Source organism: Podarcis muralis, chromosome 13 (genome assembly GCF_964188315.1).
Source record: "Podarcis muralis chromosome 13, rPodMur119.hap1.1, whole genome shotgun sequence".
Lineage (NCBI taxonomy): Eukaryota > Metazoa > Chordata > Lepidosauria > Squamata > Lacertidae > Podarcis > Podarcis muralis.
In genome coordinates, this window is record NC_135667.1 from 4,443,720 (window position 1) to 4,465,933 (window position 22,214).

At 49.2% G+C, this 22,214-nt stretch overlaps 1 protein-coding gene across 1 annotated transcript in view; it reads left to right on the forward strand.

Annotated features, from left to right (window-relative positions):
* POLR2A (RNA polymerase II subunit A) overlaps positions 1 to 12,898 on the forward strand; it is a 34,012-nt gene extending 21,114 nt beyond the window's left edge. Inside the window, exons 19-29 of the mRNA XM_028701691.2 lie at positions 154 to 359; positions 1,484 to 1,708; positions 2,731 to 2,977; positions 3,105 to 3,205; positions 5,186 to 5,290; positions 5,427 to 5,609; positions 7,071 to 7,274; positions 8,048 to 8,234; positions 8,761 to 8,874; positions 10,354 to 10,503; positions 10,846 to 12,898. Of these exons, the coding sequence (XP_028557524.1) occupies positions 154 to 359; positions 1,484 to 1,708; positions 2,731 to 2,977; positions 3,105 to 3,205; positions 5,186 to 5,290; positions 5,427 to 5,609; positions 7,071 to 7,274; positions 8,048 to 8,234; positions 8,761 to 8,874; positions 10,354 to 10,503; positions 10,846 to 12,002 (2,879 nt within the window). The 3' untranslated portion in view covers positions 12,003 to 12,898. The remainder of the gene's footprint in view (positions 1 to 153; positions 360 to 1,483; positions 1,709 to 2,730; positions 2,978 to 3,104; positions 3,206 to 5,185; positions 5,291 to 5,426; positions 5,610 to 7,070; positions 7,275 to 8,047; positions 8,235 to 8,760; positions 8,875 to 10,353; positions 10,504 to 10,845) is intronic.
* The last annotated feature ends 9,316 nt before the right edge of the window (positions 12,899 to 22,214 follow it).

Genomic DNA, 22,214 nt, shown 5'->3' on the forward strand with positions numbered 1-22,214 from the left:
CGGCGTGAATAATTCAGCCGGCTCTCCCGGGAGAGGGGAGGAAAGATGTAGAACGCGGCTGGAACAAGGCCGGGATATATTAACTTGCCAAGAACAAGCGAGCCGCAATCTCTGAGCTCACCCCCTCCTGCCCTTCTCTGCTTCCTGCGACAGGCGTGAAGGAGCTCAGCAAGAAACTGGTGATTGTGAACGGGGACGACCCTCTCAGCAAGCAGGCGCAGGAGAACGCCACGCTCCTCTTCAACATCCACCTGCGCTCCACGCTCTGCAGCCGGCGCATGATTGAGGAGTTCCGCCTCAGCGGGGAAGCCTTCGACTGGCTGCTGGGCGAGATCGAGTCCAAATTCAACCAGGCCATTGTGAGTACCTGGCTGGCTACCGTCCTGGATGTTTGGCTCCCTCCGGGGGGGAAATTAAAATGTTTTTAAAGGGACTCTTGAGGGACATAACCCGAACCAGTTGAACGAGATCGTTTTCAAATTTATAGCCAAGCTATGTTTGAAATTCAAGGCTTTTCAGCCAGGTGGGTTTGATTTAAATCACATCGATTTAGATCACTCGTCAGCAAGACTTGATTTAAATCATTTTTTTACAGAAAGACTCATGCTTGCCGGTATAATCTTAATATTTGCAACCAGATGAAGGTTTCGTTTTTGGAATGATCAATTTTCAGAGTAGTTTTTGCAGTTGTATCAAAAATTACTGATTTGCTTATGCTGTTAGAAATACATAGACAGTGAAATTATTGTGAGGTTTAATAAGTTAACTTTATATTCGGACAGCTTTTCTGCTGTACTTTATTGGAAGGAGACAAATAATCATTTCCTTAATTACAATTTAAATAATTTATTTAACTAAAACAATAATATTACAGCATATGTATCCATGTTTGCTAACTGATGTGGTTAAACATTTTTTTTATTAAAAAAAACTTAAGACTGTGTTTTAGCACACATAAACTTAAAACAAATCCTTATTTCCTGATGAATAGCCTTTGGACTATAATGTAACTTAATTAGAAAACTATCTTTAGAAAAAAATTCCTTCCAAAAGCATTTAATTTAAATTTTAAAAAATCCATTTTTTAATATATATATTTTAAAAAATTGATATTTATCCACCCTGCTTTGCAGCTTGTTTGAACATAGTTTAGGTTAACCATGGTTTAGGCGTAACAGTAAACTGTGGTTAATGAAAAACAAGAGCCAAAAGGGTCTCCATGTGGCCACACCATAAGAATATCACTGTTAGGTTCTCCTCTCCGTTTCAACCGCACAACAACCCTAAGAAGGTAGGTTAAGCTGAGAGTGAGTGAGTGAGTGACTGGCCCAGCTCCACCCAATGGGCTTCTTGGCTGGGCGGGGATTGGAACCCTGGTCTGCCAGGTCCTGACATCCAGACTGGCTTGCCGTATAAAAGCCATGGCTGGGCGGCCCCTTGAGCTCAGCGGCTGCTCATTCCCTCTTTGCCCATCCTCCCGTAGGCTCACCCTGGCGAGATGGTGGGGGCGCTGGCTGCCCAGTCCTTGGGCGAGCCGGCCACTCAGATGACCCTGAACACCTTCCACTACGCCGGTGTCTCTGCCAAGAACGTGACGCTGGGCGTGCCCCGACTCAAGGAGCTGATCAACATCTCCAAGAAGCCCAAGACCCCCTCGCTGACCGTCTTCCTGCTGGGGCAGTCCGCCCGAGATGCCGAGAGGGCCAAGGTAAGGATCAGGAGGAGGAGAAAAGGCAGGAAAGGAGTGGGGTGGAGCAAAAGGAGACTCTGCCTGTTGGCTGAAAAATTTTTACATCCCTTGTAGCCTCTCCAAAGGCCCTTTTCTCAAACGAGTCCTCACACACATTCATGGTCTTTTCCTTCTGCTTCTGGGTCCCTTTCCAGCAGAAGCTGCAAACCTTCCTGTTCATTTAGTACAGTGGTACCTCGCAAGACGAATGCCTCGCCAGACAAAAAACACGCTAGACGAAAGGGTTTTTTGTTTTTTGAGCTGCTTTGCAAGACGATTTTCCCTATGGGCTTGCTTCGCAAGATGGAAACGTCTTGCAAGTTTGTTTCCTTTTCCTTAACACCGTCTCCATGCGCTGCTCTGGTTCGCCAGAAGCGGCTTAGTCCTGCTGGCCACATGACCCGGAAGCTGTACGCCGGCTCCCTCGGCCAATAAAGCGAGATGAGCACCGCAACCCCAGAGTCGGTCACGACTGGAGCTAATGGTCAGGGGTCCCTTTACCCTTTACCTTTACATCAATAAAAATGTACTCCTACAGGGTTGAATCCACATTACAGGTGGAAATACATTGTACCATAAGCAGAGAAAGAAGCAGAGTTGGGGGAATCATTCCGAAACGGCCCAATAAAATAGAATGTGTTTTTATTATCGATACGAGTTTATTTCTGTGGCTGCTCATCTTAAACACAAAGGATTTCGAAGCATCGCTAAGCTCTGTGCGGTCCCCTTTATCCATTTGCTGTTTCGTGGACAGCGAGGCTTCCCTGTGTGCCTGATCCCTCGCTCTCGGATCTCCGCAGGTTGACTGATGGATTGCAGGAGACGGCCAAAGTTTAGCTTGTTACACACATAACTTGCTTTTCTTCTAAAAAATGAATTGAGTGGAAAGGGGCAGCTCTGTGGTTGGCTGGAGGGCAAGACTAGGCTCTCTCATGGCCAGGCGTCTTCACCCCATTCTCCCCCCTGCCCCCTGCTCTCCCGGGGGTCTGTCTTCTTCCCAGGACATCCTTTGCCGCCTGGAGCACACGACCCTCCGCAAGGTGACTGCCAACACCGCCATCTACTACGACCCCAACCCGCAGAACACGGTGGTGGCCGAGGACCAGGAGTGGGTGAACGTCTACTACGAGATGCCCGACTTTGACGTCACCCGCATCTCCCCCTGGCTGCTGCGCGTGGAGCTGGACCGCAAGCACATGACCGACCGCAAGCTCACCATGGAACAGATCGCCGAGAAGATCAATGCTGGTGAGAAGGAGGGGCGGAGTTGGGATTAGGTCCCGCCCCCCCCCCCATAAAGCCCCATTCTAGAGAAGGTGTTGCGGTTTGCCCTTCAGCCCAGGAGCTCAACTTTCCTTCCCTCCTCCCTCTGCAGGCTTTGGGGACGACCTCAACTGCATTTTCAACGATGACAACGCAGAGAAGCTGGTGCTGCGGATCCGGATCATGAACAGTGACGAAAACAAGATGCAAGAGGTGAGGGGGGGGGTGGTGGTCCTGGGAGAAGGTGTCTTTGAATGAAGCCTTTTAAATCTACTTTATTAAAGGTTTTCGACCTGATACTTCCATAAAACTCAAACTAAGCTAAATAGAATAATGAAAATAATATATCAAACAGAAGAGAAAAAGTAAGATGCATTAAAGATCACCATCATGATCTTTCTGTATTCTGCTCTGGTCAGACCTCACCTGGAGTACTGTGTCCAGTTCTGGGCACCACAGTTCAAGAAGGACACTGACAAACTGGAACGTGTCCAGAGGAGGGCAACCAAAATGGTCAAAGGCCTGGAAACGATGCCTTATGAGGAACGGCTAAGGGAGCTGGGCATGTTTAGCCTGGAGAAGAGGAGGTTAAGGGGTGATATGATAGCCATGTACAAATATATAAAAGGATGTCATAGAGAGGAGGGAGAAAGGTTGTTTTCTGCTGCTCCAGAGAAGCGGACACGGAGCAATGGATCCAAACTACAAGAAAGAAGATTCCACCTAAACATTAGGAAGAACTTCCTGACAGTAAGAGCTGTTTGACAGTGGAATTTGCTGCCAAGGAGTGTGGTGGAGTCTCCTTCTTTGGAGGTCTTTAAGCAGAGGCTTGACAACCATATGTCAGGAGTGCTCTGATGGTGTTTCCTGCTTGGCAGGGGGTTGGACTCGATGGCCCTTGTGGTCTATTCCAACTCTAGGATTCTATGATCCTCATAAAACACAAAATTATAAATATATCTTTGTAGCCCTCAGTCAGCATTTTATCTTAATCTTATCTGAATCCTCCCACCTGGGAGAGATTCCCCTTATTCAGTCTCACACCATGAGAAAAACAACTCTAACCTCCCTCTCATACTGCCCCTTCCTCTTCTTTCTGACAGCTGCCTGTACGTATCTTCATTCCTCAAAAATACAATTTTTTAGGTATTAAGGCATACATCTAGTTAAGAGGTAAAAGACCCCTGGGTGGTTACGTCCAGTCGAATTCGACTGCAGGGTGCTAGGTTGGCAGGAGCTGGGACAGAGCAATGGAAGCTCACCCCCGTAGAGCAGATTCGAACTACCGACCTTCCGATCGGCAAACCCAAGAGGCTCAGTGGTTTAGACCACAGCGCTGCCCACGTCCCTTTATCTAGTTAATACTACTAGAGCATGAGTAGGCAAACTAAGGCCCAGGGGCCGGATCCAGCCCAATCGCCTTCTAAATCCGGCCCATGGATTGTCCAGGAATCCGTGTGTTTTTATATGAGTAGAATGTGTGCTTTTATTTAAAATGCATCTCTGGGTTATTTGTGGGGCATAGGAATGCGTTCATTCATTCCACACACACACCCCCCAAAAAAATAGTCCGGCCCTCCACAAAATCTGAGAGACAGTGGACTGGCCCCCTGCTGAAAAAGTTTGCAGACCCCTGTACTAGAGAGCCACCCAAAATCAAAGAATGAAGACTGTGATAGCAGGAAGGAAGGAAGGATGCCAAATGGGTGGGGTACAAATAATAAATTATTATAATCGAGGAAAATGGGAAAGCCACAGAAGGCCCGTTTACACAACCAGAAATACATGAGAGCATCTGTAGAGGCTAGTGGCATTCCACATGCCCAGTGGGTCCTACGTTTATCCCACGGGCTGGTCGAGGAGATTGCCCTTCTCCAGAGTCACACCCAAACCACTCCAGCTGCAAATGGCAGTGTCTCTGCCTTGCCAGGGCCTGCGAGGCCTGGATCTGGCAAGGGGGATAAGGGCGGACAGACCTATCGCTATTGCTTTGTGACTCTTTTTTTCGATACGCTGCTTTTTGGGCGAAAAACACACCCGGAGACAGCTCCCGCAAAACACAAATGCGCTCATGCCGGCGCAAAGTGGCTCCTCAGGCTCCTGGCAGCCTTTCCGGGGCAGGATTGGGGTCCAGAGAACAGAACCGGGCTGACACTTTCTTCCTCCTCCCCTCCCTCTTGCACGGCTTAATAGGAGGAGGAAGTTGTGGACAAGATGGACGACGACGTCTTCCTCCGCTGCATTGAGTCCAACATGCTGACGGACATGACGCTTCAGGGCATCGAGCAGATCAGTAAGGTGAGCCTGGGCGGCGGGATTCGCACTCGGGAGATCCTGGCTGGCTCCTACAATCGCCTCCCCACCTAGGCATGATGAGGGGCTCACTCCAGGCGCACCCTGACCCCCCCTTTTTGCCCTCTATCTCTCCCCCTAGGTCTACATGCACCTGCCCCAGACGGACAACAAAAAGAAGATCATAATCACGGAGGACGGGGAGTTCAAGGCCTTGCAGGAGTGGATTCTGGAGACGGACGGCGTCAGCCTCATGCGGGTGCTGAGCGAGAAAGATGTGGACCCCGTGCGCACGACCTCCAACGACATTGTGGAGATCTTCACGGTGGGTACCCAGGGTGCGAGGGGGGAGAGGATATACGGCCAGGAATGGGCGCGTTCTAGGGTTTCCCACCCCCATGCGACGGGTGGGTGCGATAGGGCATGTTCATTCGTTTATTAATTTTATATGATGCATACAGCGTGTTACAAGAAAAAAACTGCTCCTTTCCCCTTATGGGGTATTCTGGAGCCTGTATAGAGTCCTTGAGGGTTCCCTGTCGGTAGGAGGAAATAACAGAGACCAACCAGAGTATATTTGTGAAGCAAAGTCTGGTAAAACTGGGTGCAGTTATTTATTCTTGTTATAAGAAAAACCGCCCCTTTTCCCTTATGGTGTATCCAAGAGTCCTTAAGTGGGTTCCCTATCAGTAGGAGAAAACAACAGAGGCCAACCAGAGTATATTGAGAAGCAAAGCGGTTAGTAAGCCTGATCTTTATTAAACTGTTGCAACAGTGTCCCCACTCACCACACGCAGGAGGGAGGAGAACCCTGAACAATGGTGCGCAAGCCCTTATATAGACTCTTGATATTGCCCACCCTGTAGCCCAAGACCACCCCCCAAAACATCGTGCATACATTACAGAAGGAGGTGGTCTTCAGCAGAAATCCTGTCTGCCAGGAGACCTGATAAAGGTCACTGATTACCTAGGTCACTACATTACCTAGGCAGTCTGGTCGTTCTTTTGTGGTGGTTAATACTTTAGTTCCTGAGTCCAGGTCACAGGCTCACTCTATTCATACACAAATGAGCCCTTAAGACAGGATTTGTGAGCCAAAAAGACAATGGGAAGGCTTTCCACATTTGCCTCCCTTACTGCAGAGGAATGTTTGAGGTCATTGGGAGAAATCAAAATGGTTTCGGGATTATTCTCCCATACTATTTCAGACACATGGTTCGTATATTTAGATATGTGTGCATTAATGAGTGTTTATTATATATTTGAGACTATTTACTGAGAATATACTATATTAAAATTCTTATAACAACCGCTTGACTGCAAAAGCAACAGTAACAACTTCAAAAGCGGTTTACAGAAAAGATGCAACGGTGACATTATTGCAGAGCAAAATTAACAGTAATTTAAGGTATTTAAAATAACAGTGGACCGAAAGCAGATTTGAGCTCGCATCAGCTTTCTGGCTAGGCTTGTCTAAACTGGAATGCCTTTGGAAGGCAGTGTAGTGAAAGGCAGTCAACAGGGAGTTCCGAAGCACACTAAAAGATGGTTCTTTTGCGCATGTGTAACGGGTATCAGGTGCCACCTGCACAGTGCCAATTCCACCGATTGAAGTGGCGGAGTGGGCTCATAATGGGGCAGGCGATCTCGTGTTTGTTTGAGAGGGAGAGAAAGGGAGAAGGAGCTCCCTCCTAGGTGAAGATTTAAGGGAGGGGATCTGGTAGCACAGTTTTTTGGGGGCCCCCTCTTTGCAACTGTGGCAGCCTGCCTCTCCTCGCCCTTGCAGGTGCTGGGCATCGAGGCCGTCAGGAAAGCCCTGGAGAGGGAGCTGTACCACGTCATCTCCTTCGACGGCTCCTACGTCAACTACCGCCACTTGGCGCTGCTCTGCGACACCATGACCTGCCGCGGCCACTTGATGGCCATCACCCGGCACGGCGTCAACCGCCAGGACACCGGACCCCTCATGAAGTGCTCCTTCGAAGAGACGGTGAGTTTTCTGGGGGAGGAATTTGTCAGGAGCTTAGCCTACACTCGAGTAGGACCCTGGCAGAGACACATGCCCGACTGGCATTTTCTCTCCCTCCTGGTTGATTGTTTGGGAGCTTCAAAAGCTTTCTTCAGCCTGAACATCACAGCGACCGATGCCAACCGACACCGGCACACTTAGGGATCCGCAGAGTCTGCGCAGTTCGCGTGACAGACCTCAGCAACTCAGCATTTTGGCTAATCTACTTTATTTTCATATAAACACACACGGAGCACTGCAACATGGTTCCCTCTCTCTCTAGCATCAGACAGCAAAGAGAAAGAACAAAGGACAATAGTCCCACTTCACGGAACACAGTACAGTGGTACCTCGGGTTAAGTACTTAATTCGTTCCGGAGGTCCGTTCTTAACCTGAAACTGTTCTTAACCTGAAGCACCACTTTAGCTAATGGGGCCTCCTGCTGCCGTCGCACCGCCGGAGCACGATTTCTGTTCTCATCCTGAAGCAAAGTTCTTAACCTGAAGCGCTATTTCTGGGTTAGCGGAGTCTGTAACCTGAAGTGTATGTAACGAGAGGTACCACTGTAACACAAATATCCTGTCTCCGTCACTTCCCACTTTGTGGAGTCAAAACATACACCTTCATGGGATAGACAACAATCGCATGAATGCAGTCACGGAGCAGGAATTCTAACAGAATTTCCCCCTCCCGCCACTTGGGGCGGCTAGCGGGCCACTCTTTGACTCTCCCTGCTCTCCGCTGCCCTCTGCAGGTCGACGTGCTGATGGAAGCGGCTGCCCACGGCGAAAGCGACCCCATGAAGGGCGTCTCAGAGAACATCATGCTGGGCCAGCTGGCCCCTGCGGGCACCGGCTGCTTCGACCTCCTCTTGGACGCCGAGAAGTGCAAATACGGCATGGAGATCCCCACCAACATCCCAGGGCTGGGCGTGGGCGGACGTAAGTCAACCTGCCGCGCTTGCCGGTCCGGGAGCAAGGAGGCAGCGGCAGGCCTGGGAATCTGGGGTCCTCTTGAGAGGGAAGAGGCAGGTTTCACGCGGGCGGAGCAGGGGATTCTGGGAGCTGGCACAACAGGGCATGCGCAAGCACCGCAGAGGACTTAAGTAGAGAGGAGCGAGGCAGACATGGGCGGGTGACTCCAAGCGACTGTTTCCTCCCTTGGAGGAATTCTTCGCTTCCCTGAAACAGACGCCCGCGTCTCGGCAGCTAAAAGCGTGCAACGCTTTGCTTCACAGCTGTTTCCTTTGGGGCGAGGGAGGTGAGTTCAGGCTCGTGAGGCTGAATGTCGAGGAAAGCGGGGCATCTTCCTTTTAGAAATGTGTGTTTGAGAGGGCAGGATTCTGCAGTTTAAAAAGCAAAGGGTAAAAGCGAGAGTTTAGGGCAGCATATTTTGGTAAGTGGAAGCAAGAGGGTCTCTGTTGACACCAATTTCCTCTCCTCTCTAACTCCATTCCGTTCCTTACAGCTACCGGCATGTTCTTTGGGTCTGCTCCCAGCCCCATGGGGGGAATGTCGCCGGCCATGACCCCCTGGAACCAAGGCGCAACACCAGCCTATGGGGCATGGTCTCCTAGCGTTGGTACGTATCGGGGAGGGGGGGTCTTCCGCGTACACAAATGCCCCCTCTTGGAATTATTAGCTGCAGGTTTGAGCTTGACCCAGATGGTTGGAATATTGCTTTACGTTCCAAGTTGCTCAACAACAACATGCCTGTGTTTTTTGATGCGCACCAGTTTTATCCTCCCAACGTCCCCGTTGGCCAGTAAGCTTTCATGGCTTGAATTGGGAACTTGAACCTGTGTGTCTCTGGTCCTCGTCCAGTGCTCCCAACCCATGATGCTAAATCTTCCCTGCCTTGGGATCTCTCCTTCCCAGGATCTCTGGGATCGTGCCGTGGGAAATCTCAAATTAGGGGAAGTAAGGAGACCTGCATATTCTCCCAAGAGGTTTTGTGGGTTTCTTGCAATGTTCTTTCTCCTGCCAAATGAAAAAAAAAAAAAAGCACATAGATGAACTCTGTGTGTTTGACCTTTCATTGCTTTGCAAACACTGGCTGGGCTCCTAAACTGGAGATTCAGTTCCTCAGCTGCGTACGTGCATCGTGTGGCCTTGCACCCCCGACTGCAAAAGGCAGGGAAATAACCTGCAGGAAACGTCATGTGTGTACAGGCTGTTGGGGGTCTTATGTACAGCAAATGATCAATAGTCCCGATCCACAGTCACACACACACTCACTGCAGTTTGGCCTTTGAAGACAAACTCCAACTGCTTCATGGCGTCAAAACCCAGGCAGGAGGGGGAAAAAACCACGTGGTTCCTTATTTATTATTTCTGTTCATAGGCTGCGCTTGCCACTTCGGTTTCCAAAGCGGGGTTGCAATACAGTGGTGCCTCGCAAGACGAAAAGAATCTGTTCCGCGATTCTCTTCGTCTAGCTGTTTTTTCGTCTTGCGAAGCAACCCTATTAGCGGCTAAGCGGATTAGCGCTATTAGCGGTTTAGCGGCTTAGAAAAGGGGGGGGAAGCGGGGGAAAATCGCAAGACTCTCAAGACGTTTTCGTCTTGCGAAGCAAGCCCATAGGGAAATTCGTCTTGCGAAGCAACTCAGAAACGGAAAACCCTTTCGTCTAGCGGGTTTTCCGTCTTGCGGGGCACCACTGTAATTGCCACTGCAGCCAGCAATTACCGTATTTTTTGCTCTATAAGACTCACTTTTTCCCTCCTAAAAAGTAAGGGGAAATGTTTGTGCGTCTTACGGAGCAAATGCAGGCTGCGCAGCTATCCCAGGAGCCAGAGCAGCAAGAGGGATTGCTGCTTTCACTGCGCAGCGATCCCTCTTGCTGTTCTGGCTTCTGAGATTCAGAATATTTTTTTTCTTGTTTTCCTCCTCCAAAAACGAGGTGCGTCTTGTGGTCTGGTGCGTCTTATAGAGGGAAAAATACGGTACTCAGGACTTTCGCAGTAGTACAAGTTGCCCCAGACCTGAACTTTTTGGTGCAACTCTCTTCTCCAACATGGGACCTGTTTCTCACTCCCTTTTTCCTTCATCGGTTGTGCAGGTAGCGGAATGACTCCGGGGGCAGCCGGCTTTTCACCCAGCGCCGCCTCTGACGCCAGCGGCTTCAGCCCCGGCTATTCTCCAGCCTGGTCGCCCACCCCGGGCTCCCCTGGGTCTCCAGGACCCTCCAGCCCGTACATCCCATCGCCAGGTGAGCGAGAGAATTCATTATTTCAGTGCACTGTAAGGAAAACTGTGTGTGTAAGGAGCCAGTGTGGTGTAGTGGTTAAGAGCGGTGGACTCGTAATCTGGTGAACCGGGTTCGCGTCTCCGCTCCTCCACATGCAGCTGCTGGGTGACCCTGGGCCAGTCACACTTCTCTGAAGTCTCTCAGCCCAACTCACCTCACAGGGTGTTTGTTGTGAGGGAGGAAGGGAAAGGAGAATGTTAGCCGCTTTGAGACTCCTTCGGGTAGTGATAAAGCGGGATATCAAATCCAAAACAAACAGACCGGGATTCTGGACTGACGGCTGTTCCTCTTCCCTTCCTCTAGGTGGCGCTATGTCTCCCAGCTACTCCCCGACCTCTCCTGCCTACGAGCCTCGTTCCCCAGGAGCGTACACACCGCAGAGCCCCAGCTACAGCCCCACGTCGCCTTCCTACAGCCCAACCTCTCCGTCATACTCCCCCACCAGCCCCAATTACAGCCCCACATCGCCCAGCTACAGCCCCACGTCGCCCAGTTACTCTCCGACCAGCCCCAGCTACAGCCCCACATCGCCCAGCTACAGCCCCACCAGCCCCAGCTACAGCCCCACGTCGCCTAGCTATTCTCCAACCAGCCCTAGCTACAGCCCTACGTCGCCCAGTTACTCTCCAACCAGCCCCAGCTACAGCCCCACATCCCCTAGCTATTCCCCGACCAGCCCCAGCTACAGCCCCACGTCCCCCAGTTACTCTCCGACGAGCCCCAGCTACAGCCCCACATCGCCCAGCTACAGCCCAACATCTCCCAGTTACTCTCCAACCAGCCCCAACTACAGCCCCACGTCTCCGAACTACACTCCGACTTCGCCCAGCTACAGCCCCACCTCGCCCAGCTACAGCCCGACGTCGCCGAACTACACCCCGACGTCTCCAAACTACAGCCCCACCTCGCCCAGCTACTCCCCAACCAGCCCCTCCTACAGCCCCACCTCGCCCAGCTACTCCCCCTCCAGCCCCCGCTACACCCCGCAGTCGCCCACATACACCCCCTCCTCGCCCAGCTACAGCCCCAGCTCGCCCAGCTACAGCCCCACCAGCCCCAAGTACACCCCGACCAGCCCCTCCTACAGCCCCAGCTCCCCAGAGTACACCCCGACCAGCCCCAAGTACAGCCCGACATCGCCCAAGTACAGCCCGACGTCACCCAAATACAGCCCGACGTCGCCCACCTACAGCCCCACCACCCCCAAGTACAGCCCGACCAGCCCTACCTACTCGCCCACCTCGCCCGTCTACACCCCGACCTCCCCCAAGTACAGCCCGACCAGCCCCACCTACTCGCCCACCTCCCCGAAGTACAGCCCCACCTCGCCCACCTACTCGCCCACCTCTCCGAAGGGCTCCACCTACTCACCCACCTCCCCCGGCTACAGCCCCACGTCGCCCACCTACAGCCTCACCAGCCCGGCCATCAGCCCGGACGACAGCGACGAGGACAACTGAGAGCGGGCGGCGCCTGTCGCCACGGAGACCGGTGGGCGGGTGACCTCCGAGTGGCGCGATTGGATGAAACGTTCGGAACCTTTCGGGAGGCGGCGAAAGCTCCGGTAGCTCCTGGCAACCTCCTATTTGCAAGGGGCCTGGAGAAAAAAACACACAGGCGCAGAAGGAAATTCTGCAATGCTAATACCTATCTCTCTCTCTATTTCTCTCTCTCTCTTCATCCCGCAAACCCACAGAGAACGTTTTGATCTCCGTTCTCTTGTCGTTTTTATCTTTAAAAAGAAAATACTGTAAATAATCGCATAGACTACCTAGTGAAATCGGCAAACACAGACCTTGTTTCGGAGGGGGGGAGAGTAGTTCACATGTGAATGGGGTTTGGGGGCGCAGCCCCCCCCCCAGCGAGACGGAGACCATGCTTCGGGAGAGGTGAAAACGAGAGATTTGGAAGCTGCGGCGACTCCCGTCAGCTTTCCAGCTGCGGCGATAATAGTACCTTTTTCCGTACGTGTCCGTCAGGAATTATTTATGTTTAAAAACCTTAGAGAAAGTTTCTTTGTTAAAGTGCATTGCATTAACGTGTTCACTTTTCTGCGGGGGGGGGGGGGGTCGAGGGGAGGGGGAAATCCGATGATTAAGAACCTCTGGAGAGAAATTGTTTTTAAGTCTTCTACTTTTGTCGGGGGGCTGATACTTTCCTCCCTTTTTTCAAAGCATGTTTGGAAGTTCAGAACTGTTCCCTGGCTCTCGTCGCGTATGCCTCCGGAGCGGGGCCACGGCAATTAAACCGTTGTCATTTTGTTGGGTGTTTTGGAATCCTTGCTTTTTCTTGTGAGCTCAAAAACTCTGTAACTTTCTGAAAGACAAAAAAATAAAATAATTTTTAAAAACTCCCAGCCCTTGTGCCTTTGTCGAATTCTTTTTAAGTTGCGCGCGTCTTCACAGGTTCTTCACACCTAGAGCTGCACGGTGTGTGGGATATTGGGGAAGAATTATTGTAAGCTCGAGGAGATAATGATCTGATACAGTCAGCTTCCGTCTCTGGTCTTCTCGGTAGTGGCACCCGCCCTGTGGAACGCCCTCCCACCAGATGTCAAAGAGAAAAACAACTACCAGACTTGTAGAAGACATGTGAAGGCAGCCCTGTTTAGGGAAGCTTTTAACGTTTGACAGACTATTGTATTTTAATATTTTGTTGGAAGCCGCCCAGAGTGGCTGGGGAAACCCAGCCAGATGGGCGGGGTATAAATATAGTATTGTTATTGTTATTATTTTGTTATCCCTTCCTGACTCTGGTTTCTGTGTTTTATTGCTTTCAATATCCCTTCTGAAAAGGCCTTTTATGTGTTGATGACGCTGTTCAGCAAAGCCTTTGATAGATAGCCTGGAATTTTTTGTCGTTGGACGTAGAGTAGCTCTGGTTGAGTCTGTTAGTCCAATAGGACTAACTATGCGAAAATAGTTCTGTATGTGACAATAGCTGCCAGGATGCTCATAGCAAAAAAACTGGAAAGGGGGAAAAATCCCATCAATAACAGAACGGCAAATTAAAGTTTGTGAATATATAAATTTGGCAGTATTCACAGCATTCTTAAGGGGACAGTCGGACCAAAAATTAGCAAAAGAATGGGATTGTGTTAAAGAATATATGAAAAAACCTTGTTCTAGAGTAAGTATATCGGTATGAAATGAATGAAGCTTTGCAGGGTTAAAGAAATTCAGAAGCGGTGCAAAAGGTATATAGACACAACAATTCAGAAAGGTAAAAAATTTTGAGATCTCAAAACAAGAAGGAAGTCAATATGTATATATGTACATAAAGATTATTATGATGGCATGATTTTCTCTGTAGGTCTGTGGGTTTTTTGCTTTGTTTGTTTTTTTGTAATTTTTGTTGTAATTTTGCATTGGGAATTTTTTTATTTTTTTTTAAAAAGGACACAGGTCTATAAAAATCTGGCTTTGGAGTATGCCAAGCAGAAGGCTTCACATAGACTGTTTGGCCGCAGTGCTGTGGACTGAGACTATCTGGGGGATAGTCTCCCTGAGGCAGATTGAAGTTTGGTACAGTGGTACCTCGCAAGACGAATGCCTCGCAAGACGGAAAACTCGCTAGACGAAAGGGTTTTTGGTTTTTTGAGCTGCTTCGCAAGACGATCTTCCCTATGGGCTTGCTTCGCAAGACGGAAACGTCTTGCAAGTTTGTTTCCTTTTTCTTAACACCGTTAATACAGTTGCGACTTGACTTCGAGGAGCAACTCATAGCACGCGGTGTGGTAGCCTTTTTTGAGGTTTTTGAAGACTTTGGTGATTTTTGAAGCTTTTCCAAAACTTTCCCGACACCGTGCTTCGCAAGACGAAAAAAATCGCAAGGCGACAAAACTCGCAGAACGAATTAATTTCGTCTTGCGAAGCACCACTGTAATGTATATACTGCTTGCTGTTTGGAATAAAACCGGTAACCTTCTCACCACTTGCGTTAGTACTGCTTCTGAATCTTAATTTTAAAAGAACCATCTTGCATTCGGCTGCAAGCTGGTGTGACAGCCACCAAGTTAAGGCAGGTTTTTAAAGGGGAGGTTATTGACCTGCTGCAAGATTTGCCTGTGTTTTCGCTGGTCACGGCGACTCTTAAATCAGCCTCCAGGATCAAATTCACCGTTCCTCTAGATTCCAGTTGTTAGAGCAGCAGACCATCTCTTGCCTTAACGCTAGAATATCACGGAAATTCAGTGAAGCATGGAAAGATTTAGGACGGAAAGGAAGGAAAGACTTCTTCACATTGTTGTTTAGTCATTTAGTCATGTCCGATTCATTGTGACCCCCTGGACCAGAGCACGCCAGGCCCTCCTGTCTTCCACTGCCTCCCGCAGTTTGGTCAAACTCATGCTGGTAGCTTCAAGAACACCGTCCAGCCATCTTGTCCTCCGTCGTCCCCTTCTCCTTGTGCCCTCCATCTTTCCCAACATCAGGGTCTTTTCCAGGGAGTCTTCTCTTCTCATGAGGTGGCCAAAGTCTTGGAGCCACAGCTTCAGGATCTGTCCTTCCAGTGAGCACTCAGGGCTGATTTCCTTCAGAATGGAGAGGTTTGATCTTCTTGCAGTCCATGGGACTCTCCAGAGTCTCCTCCAGCACCAGAATTCAAAAGCATCCATTCTTCGGCGATCAGCCTTCTTGATGGTCCAGCTCTCACTTCCATACATCACTACTGGGAAAACCAGAGCTTGAACTATATGGACCTTTGTTGGCAAGGTGATGTCTCTATTTTTAAGATGTTGTCTAGAGTAGCACCTTAGAGACCAGCTAAGTTTGTTCTTGGTATGAGCTTTCGGGTGCATGCACACTTCTTCAGATACACTGAAACAGAAACCACCAGACCCTTATATATAGTGAGAGGGTGGGGAGGGGTATTACTCAGAAGGGTGGAGGGAATGGGCAATGGGCTGATCGGTGTGGTAAACCTGTTGACTACTGTTAAGGACTGCAATTGGTTTTACAGGAAAAAGCCAGGGGTGAGATGGCTAAAAATAGCTATATCATGTACAGGGGCCAGCAAACTTTTTCAGCAGGGGGCCAGTCCACTGTCCCTCAGACCTTGTGGGGGCTGGACTATATTTTGAAGGGGGGAAAATGAACGAATTCCTATGCCCCACAAATAACCCAGAGATGCATTTTAAATAAAAGTACACATTCTACTCATGTAAAAACACACATATTCCCAGACCGTCCGTGGGCCGGATTTAGAAGGCGATTGGGCCGTATCTGGCCCCCGGGCCTTAGTTTTCCTACCCATGATGTATAATGAGATAAGAATCCAGTATCTCTATTCAGACCAGGTCTCTGCATGGTTTTAAGTTTGGTAATAAGTTGCAATACAGAAACTTCTCTTTCCAGTCTATTTCTGAAATTCTTTTGTAATAAGACAGCTACTTTGAGATCTTGTATAGAATTTCCTGGAAGACTGAAGTGTTCTCCTACTGGTTTCTGTCTTGTGATTCCTTTGTTTCCTTGACACATTATGTACCCAGCTTGAACGGACATTACAGACAGGGCCGGATTTAGGTTGGATGAGGCCCTAAGCTACAGAAGGTAATGGGGCCCTTTATATGTCCAGCTGTCCTTTGTCAACAACAAATTGTCACTGTTTTGTGTGTTGACTATATGCTCTATGATCATTTATGGACCTAATAGATATCTAAAGGCATTTGCATATAACAAAATATGTATTTTATCAAAGTAATTGTTGAACTGAAATACAATTAAGAAGTAGTATGTTAACAGTGAAATACAATTACGGAGTACAGTGGTACCTCGGGTTACATACGCTTCAGGTTACAGACTCTGCTAACCCAGAAATAGTGCTTCAGGTTAAGAACTTTGCTTCAGGATGAGAACAGAAATTGTGCTCAGGTGGCGCGGCAGCAGCAGGAGGCCCCATTAGCTGAAGTGGTGCTTCAGGTTAAGAACAGTTTCAGGTTAAGAACGGACCTCCGGAACGAATTAAGTACATAACCCGAGGTACCACTGTATATTATTAATGAAATGCAGTTAAGAAGTATATTAATGGTGAAATAAGGATCAAGCTCTAACTTTAAATGATTTTTTAATTCATAACAAACTTAATCATGCAAACACATTGGTTTTTGGCAATAACTAAAGTTCCTTTAGAAACACAATTTACAAAGACTCATAATCTAGTCTCTAGAAACTTGTTATAACATGAAATAATAAGAGGTGTAAATATATGATACAAACTACTAACAATTATAAATAGCGGAATGTAGGCACCCTCTATATAGAAAGGAACAAACCAGGGATATTTTAGGGAGCAGGCTAGCAGGCGGGGCCCATGACTTGCATCATAGGAGCCTACACAACACAAAACACTGCTGCTGTAGGTAGGTTTTGTTTATTTGTTTTCTAGCTTATATTTTGGAAATGTACATCCAGGTTTTTTCCCTTTAATTTTTTTGGGGGGCCCCCAAGAGAGTGGGGCCCTAAGCTATAGCTTGTTTAGCTTATATGTAAATCCAGCACTGGTTACGGAACATGGCCAGTCCACTTCCCTATCCAGGGGAAGGTCTGTTCTTAACCTGAAACTGTTCTTAACCTGAAGCACCACTTTAGCTAACGGGGCCTCCCGCTGCCGCCGTGCTGCCACTAGGCGATTTCTGTTCTCAATCTGAAGCAAAGTTCTTAACCCGAGGTCCTATTTCTGGGTTAGCGGAGTCTGTAACCTGAAGCATCTGTAACCTGAGGTACCACTGTACAGCTAAAGTGGTGCTTCAGGTTAAGAACAGTTTCAGGTTAAGAACAGACCTCCAGAACGAATTAAGGTCTTAACCCAAGGTACCACCATACAGCACTCCATAATAATAATAATAATAATAATTTATTATTTGTACCCCACCCATCTGGATGGGTTTCCCCAGCCACTCTGGGCGGCTTCCAACAAAGATGAAAAATACACTAAAATGTCACATATTAAAAACTTCCCTGAACAGGGCTGCCTTCAGATGTGTTCTGAATGTCAGGTAGTTATTTATTGCTTTGACATCTGGTGGGAGGGAGTTCCACAGGGCAGGTGCCACTACTGAGAAGGCCCTCTGCCTGGTTCCCTGCAACTTGGCCTCTCGCAATGAGGGAACCGCCAGAAGGCCCTCGGAGCTGGACCTCAGTGTCTGGGCAGAACGATGGAGGTGGAGACGCTCCTTCAGGTCTACTGGGCCTTTGAGGCCGTTTAGGGCTTTCAAGGTCAGCACCAACACTTTGAATTGTGCTTGGAAACGTACTGGGAGCCAATGAAGGTCTTTCAAGACCAGTGTTATATGGTCTCGGCGGCCACTTCCAGTCACCAGTCTAGCTGCCGCGTTCTGGATTAGGGAGGAGACATTTCCAGGAAACGGGAAGACTTGAAGACATTTCCAGGAAACTGGGGAAGACTTGATCGTCCTCCTCCAGAACACGAGAGATAAGTTCCGCTTCTCGGTCGCCAGGTCAGCAATATTCTTGCCATGCCACCCACCAGGCCCAAATCACTTCCCTCTTCCTTGGAACAGAGATGATCTCAAGAGATGCAGCGCATATGCACCCCCTTCTCTACTTTTAGGCCGATCACGAGTTAACTGTTGCGTACATTGACCTCTCCAGCCAGGAGCCTTAAAATAGGACATTGTGGAAGCAAATCATCAGAAAAAGACTAGAGAAATGCCAGCTGTGTGTTTTGCAACAGCCTGGGGGGGTTTTTTTTGGGGGGGGGGCACATTATTCAGGGAAGTTTTTAATGTGTGACATTTTGATGTATTTTTAATCTTTGTTGGAATCCGTCCAGAGTGGCTGGGGAAACCCAGGCATGTAGGCAGGGTACAAATAATAATAATAATAACAATAATAATAATATCAAATCACAGGAGAACAGGAGGTGAGGACACCCCCCCCCCAAAAAAAAAAAAACTCCACACACAACTCAACTGGAATGCTAAAACCTAAAAAATATCCTATATGCCACAGAAGGTAGGCCTGGAATCGTATTTTGGACTGTAACAGTTTTACCTCCTCTATTCAAAGTGCAGAAGTGGGAGGGAATCTGTGGTTCTTCAGGTGTTGGAAAACTACAACTCCCATCATCGTCGGTCACTGGCCCCTGTTGGCCGGGGTTGATGGGACTCGGTGTCCAGCGGCAACAGGAAAACCACACGGTCATTTTATAATGCTTGGTAGAAGGATAAAGGGACGCAGGTGGTGCTGTGGGTTAAACCACAGAGCCTAGGACTTGCCGATCAGAAGATCGGCGGTTCGAATCCCCGCGACGGGGTGAGCTCCCGTTGCTCGGTCCCTGCTCCTGCCAACCTAGCCGTTTGAAAGCACACCAGTGCAAGCAGATAAATAGGTACCTGTGATGGCCTGGGAATCCGATTCAGAGGCTGAACCGGAAGAATCCCAGCCTGCACAGGAGTCCCCGCCTCCAGGGCCGGCTGAACTGGGGCAGGGCCTTGATTCTGAAGCCCCTGTGCCGGATCCTCAGGAGCAGGCACCAGGTGAATCCACTCTGGCTCCGGAGGTGGTTGAGGACTCAGTGCCTACAGGTGAGTCTCCCCCTGGGCCCAGTAACCCTCCAGCCTCTCCTGAACTGCAGAAGCTCAGGGCAGAGAGGCGGAGGGAACTGGTTTCTCCCAGGAGGAGTGCTCGCCTTAAGGCCAGGAGAGGCGGGTCTCCTGGGGGCCGGGGCCGCCCCTGGCCTCAGAGAAGATAAAGGCCAGTCAGCCCGGTCCCAGGTTGCGGGAGCAACGTCATTGAAGAGCTGTTTCGGCCAGCACCCAGTCCGGTTCCCCCAGAGTTCCTGTCCTTGCCCGGCTCCTCGCTGTGGACCCCGCTTCGCCCGTGGAGGACTGTCTGCCGACCCTCGACTCAGGTCCTGGATCTCGCCCCACAGTAACCTCCCCCCTGGACCAGCACAGTACCGCTCTGGCGGGAAGGTAAACGGTGTTTCCGTGCGCTGCTCTGGTTCGCCAGAAGCAGCTTAGTCATGACCCGGAAGCTGTACGCCGGCTCCCTCGTCCAGTAAAGCGAGATGAGTGCTGCAACCCCAGAGTCAGCCACGACTGGACCTAATGATCAGGGGTCCCTTTACCTTTAGGATAAAAAAGCTATAAAATATTGGGCACAAATATATGTTCAATGGAAACTAGAATGTTCAATGGAAACTAGAACTCTTCCTTCTGGGACTAGTGGATATACAATAAGGTTACCAGACGTCCCCGTTTCCCGGGGGACAGTTCCCGGATATACAAATCAGTCCCTTGACAAAATCTATTTAATAATTAGTTGAAAAGTGTCCCTGGATTCATTGAAAGAAACAACTGGTAACATTAATATACAACTAGAAAAAGTATATGGATGGTTATTGCAAGATATGATCAGAGAGGTCAGATTGTACAGTTATTCCCATATATTCAATAAACGTTTCCCAATTTTCTTTAAATGTCTGTTCTTCTTATTCTCTTATTCTGTATGTTAAGTCTGCGAGTTGTGCATATTCTGTCAACTTAAGTTGCCATTGGGACCTCACTCGTTTTCCATTTTTGGCCTAACAAAACACGGGCCACAGTTGTTGCATACATAAATAACCTTTTCTGACACCTGGGGATTTCATTCTGAATTATCCCCAACAAAAAGGACTATGGGCTTTTTTTTTTAAGGGTTGCCATACGCCCAGAATTGCTTCTTCCTCTTTTAAAGCTGTCCAAGTTGGGTGGCCAACCCTGCCTCTTGTTTTAACTATTTGCTATGCGAAAGGCTGGCCTGGATGAATCCCAAACCGGAATTAAGATTGCCGGAAGAAATATCAACAACCTCAGATATGTAGATGACACAACCTTGATGGCAGAAAGTGAGGAGAAATTAAAGAACCTTTTAATGAGGGTGAGAGGGGAGAGCGCAAAATATGGTCTGAAGCTCAACATCAAAAAAACGAAGATCATGGCCACTGGTCCCATCACCTCCTGGCAAATAGAAGGGGAAGAAATGGAGGCAGTGAGAGATTTTACTTTCTTGGGCTCCATGATCACTGCAGATGGTGACAGCAGCCACGAAATTGAAAGGTGCCTGCCTCTTGGGAGAAAAGCAATGACAAACCTAGACACCATCTTTAAAATCAGAGACATCACCTTGCCGACAAAGTTCCGTATAGTAAAAGCTATGGTTTTCCCAGTAGTGATGTATGGAAGTGAGAGCTGGAAGGCTGATTGCCTAAGAATTGATGCTTTTGAATTCTGGTGCTGGAGGAGACTCTTGAGAGTCCCATGGACTGCAAGAAGATCAGACCTCTCCATTCTGAAGGAAATCAGCCCTGAGTGCTCACTGGAAGGACAGATCCTGAAGCTGAGGCTCCAAGACTTTGGCCACCTCATGAGAAGAGAAGACTCCCTGGAAAAGATCCTGATGCTGGGAAAGATGGAGGGCACAAGGAGAAGGGGACGACGGAGGACGAGATGGTGGGACAGTGTTCTCGAAGCTACCAGCATGAGTTTGACCAAACTGCGGGAGGCAGTGGAAGACAGGAGTGCCTGGCGTGCTCTGGTCCAGGGGGTCACGAAGAGGCGGACACGACTAAACGACTCAACAACAACAACAAGTTTGGGAAGCAGCTGGCCTTCCTTGCAAGGCAGTTGTGCTGTGTGTAAGTCTCCCCACATCCTTTACAGGTGAGTAGAGGGCTGAGATGGCTGCAGAGTGTCACAAGAATGTTAAGGTCTCAAATACAGTGGACGCTCAGGTTGCGAACATGATCCATGCGGGAAGCACATTCGCAACCCGTGCATTCGCAACCCGCAGCGCCGCGTCTGTGCACATGCGGGTCATGATTCAGCGCTTATGCGCAAAGCATGATTTAGCGCTTCTGTGCACGTGCAAGCGCTGAAACCCGGAAGTAACCCGTTCTGCTACTTCCAGGTTTGGCGCAGTGCACAACCTGAAATCACACAACCCGAAGCATCTGTAACCTGAGGTATGACTGTATAGAATAAAAAGGTAAAGGACCCCTGACAGTCCAGTTGCAGATGACTCTGTGGTTGCGGCTCTCATCTCGCTTTACAGGCCAAGGGAGCTGGCGTTTGTCCACTTCCACAGACAGGTTTTTCAGGTCATGTGGCCAGCATGACCAAGCCGCTTCTGGCGAAACCAGAGCAGCGCACGGAAACGCCGTTTACCTTCCCGCCGGAGCGGTACCTATTTATCTACTTGCACTTTGACGTGCTTTCGAACTGCTAGGTTGCCAGGAGCAGGGACTGAGCAACGGGAGCTCACCCCGTCGCGGGGATTCGAACCACCGACCTTTTGATCCCACAGCGCCACCCACATTATCTAGTGCTTTATCTAGCAGCAAATCGGCCTGCCAAGTTTCCCAGCCTTTGTAGACTCAGGACAGACAAAGCAAACATCTGTATATGATGCACAGAGCAGCAGAATATGGTCTTTTTGGCCAGGACTTCCCATTGCTGTACCTGCCCAGATGAGGGCATTGCTGGCAAAAACCCAAATCTAACAGATAGTTCCTCTCTCTGGGCTCGGAGCCCAGTTCCCCAAGACCCTAGACAAGCTAATTGGCTGACTTTGATGTTATCCTGTATATCGAAACAAGGGGATATAAACTTACATTGGCTCATGGTTACAACAACTACCAATTAACTGTGGGGTTATCGTGACTTCCAAGAT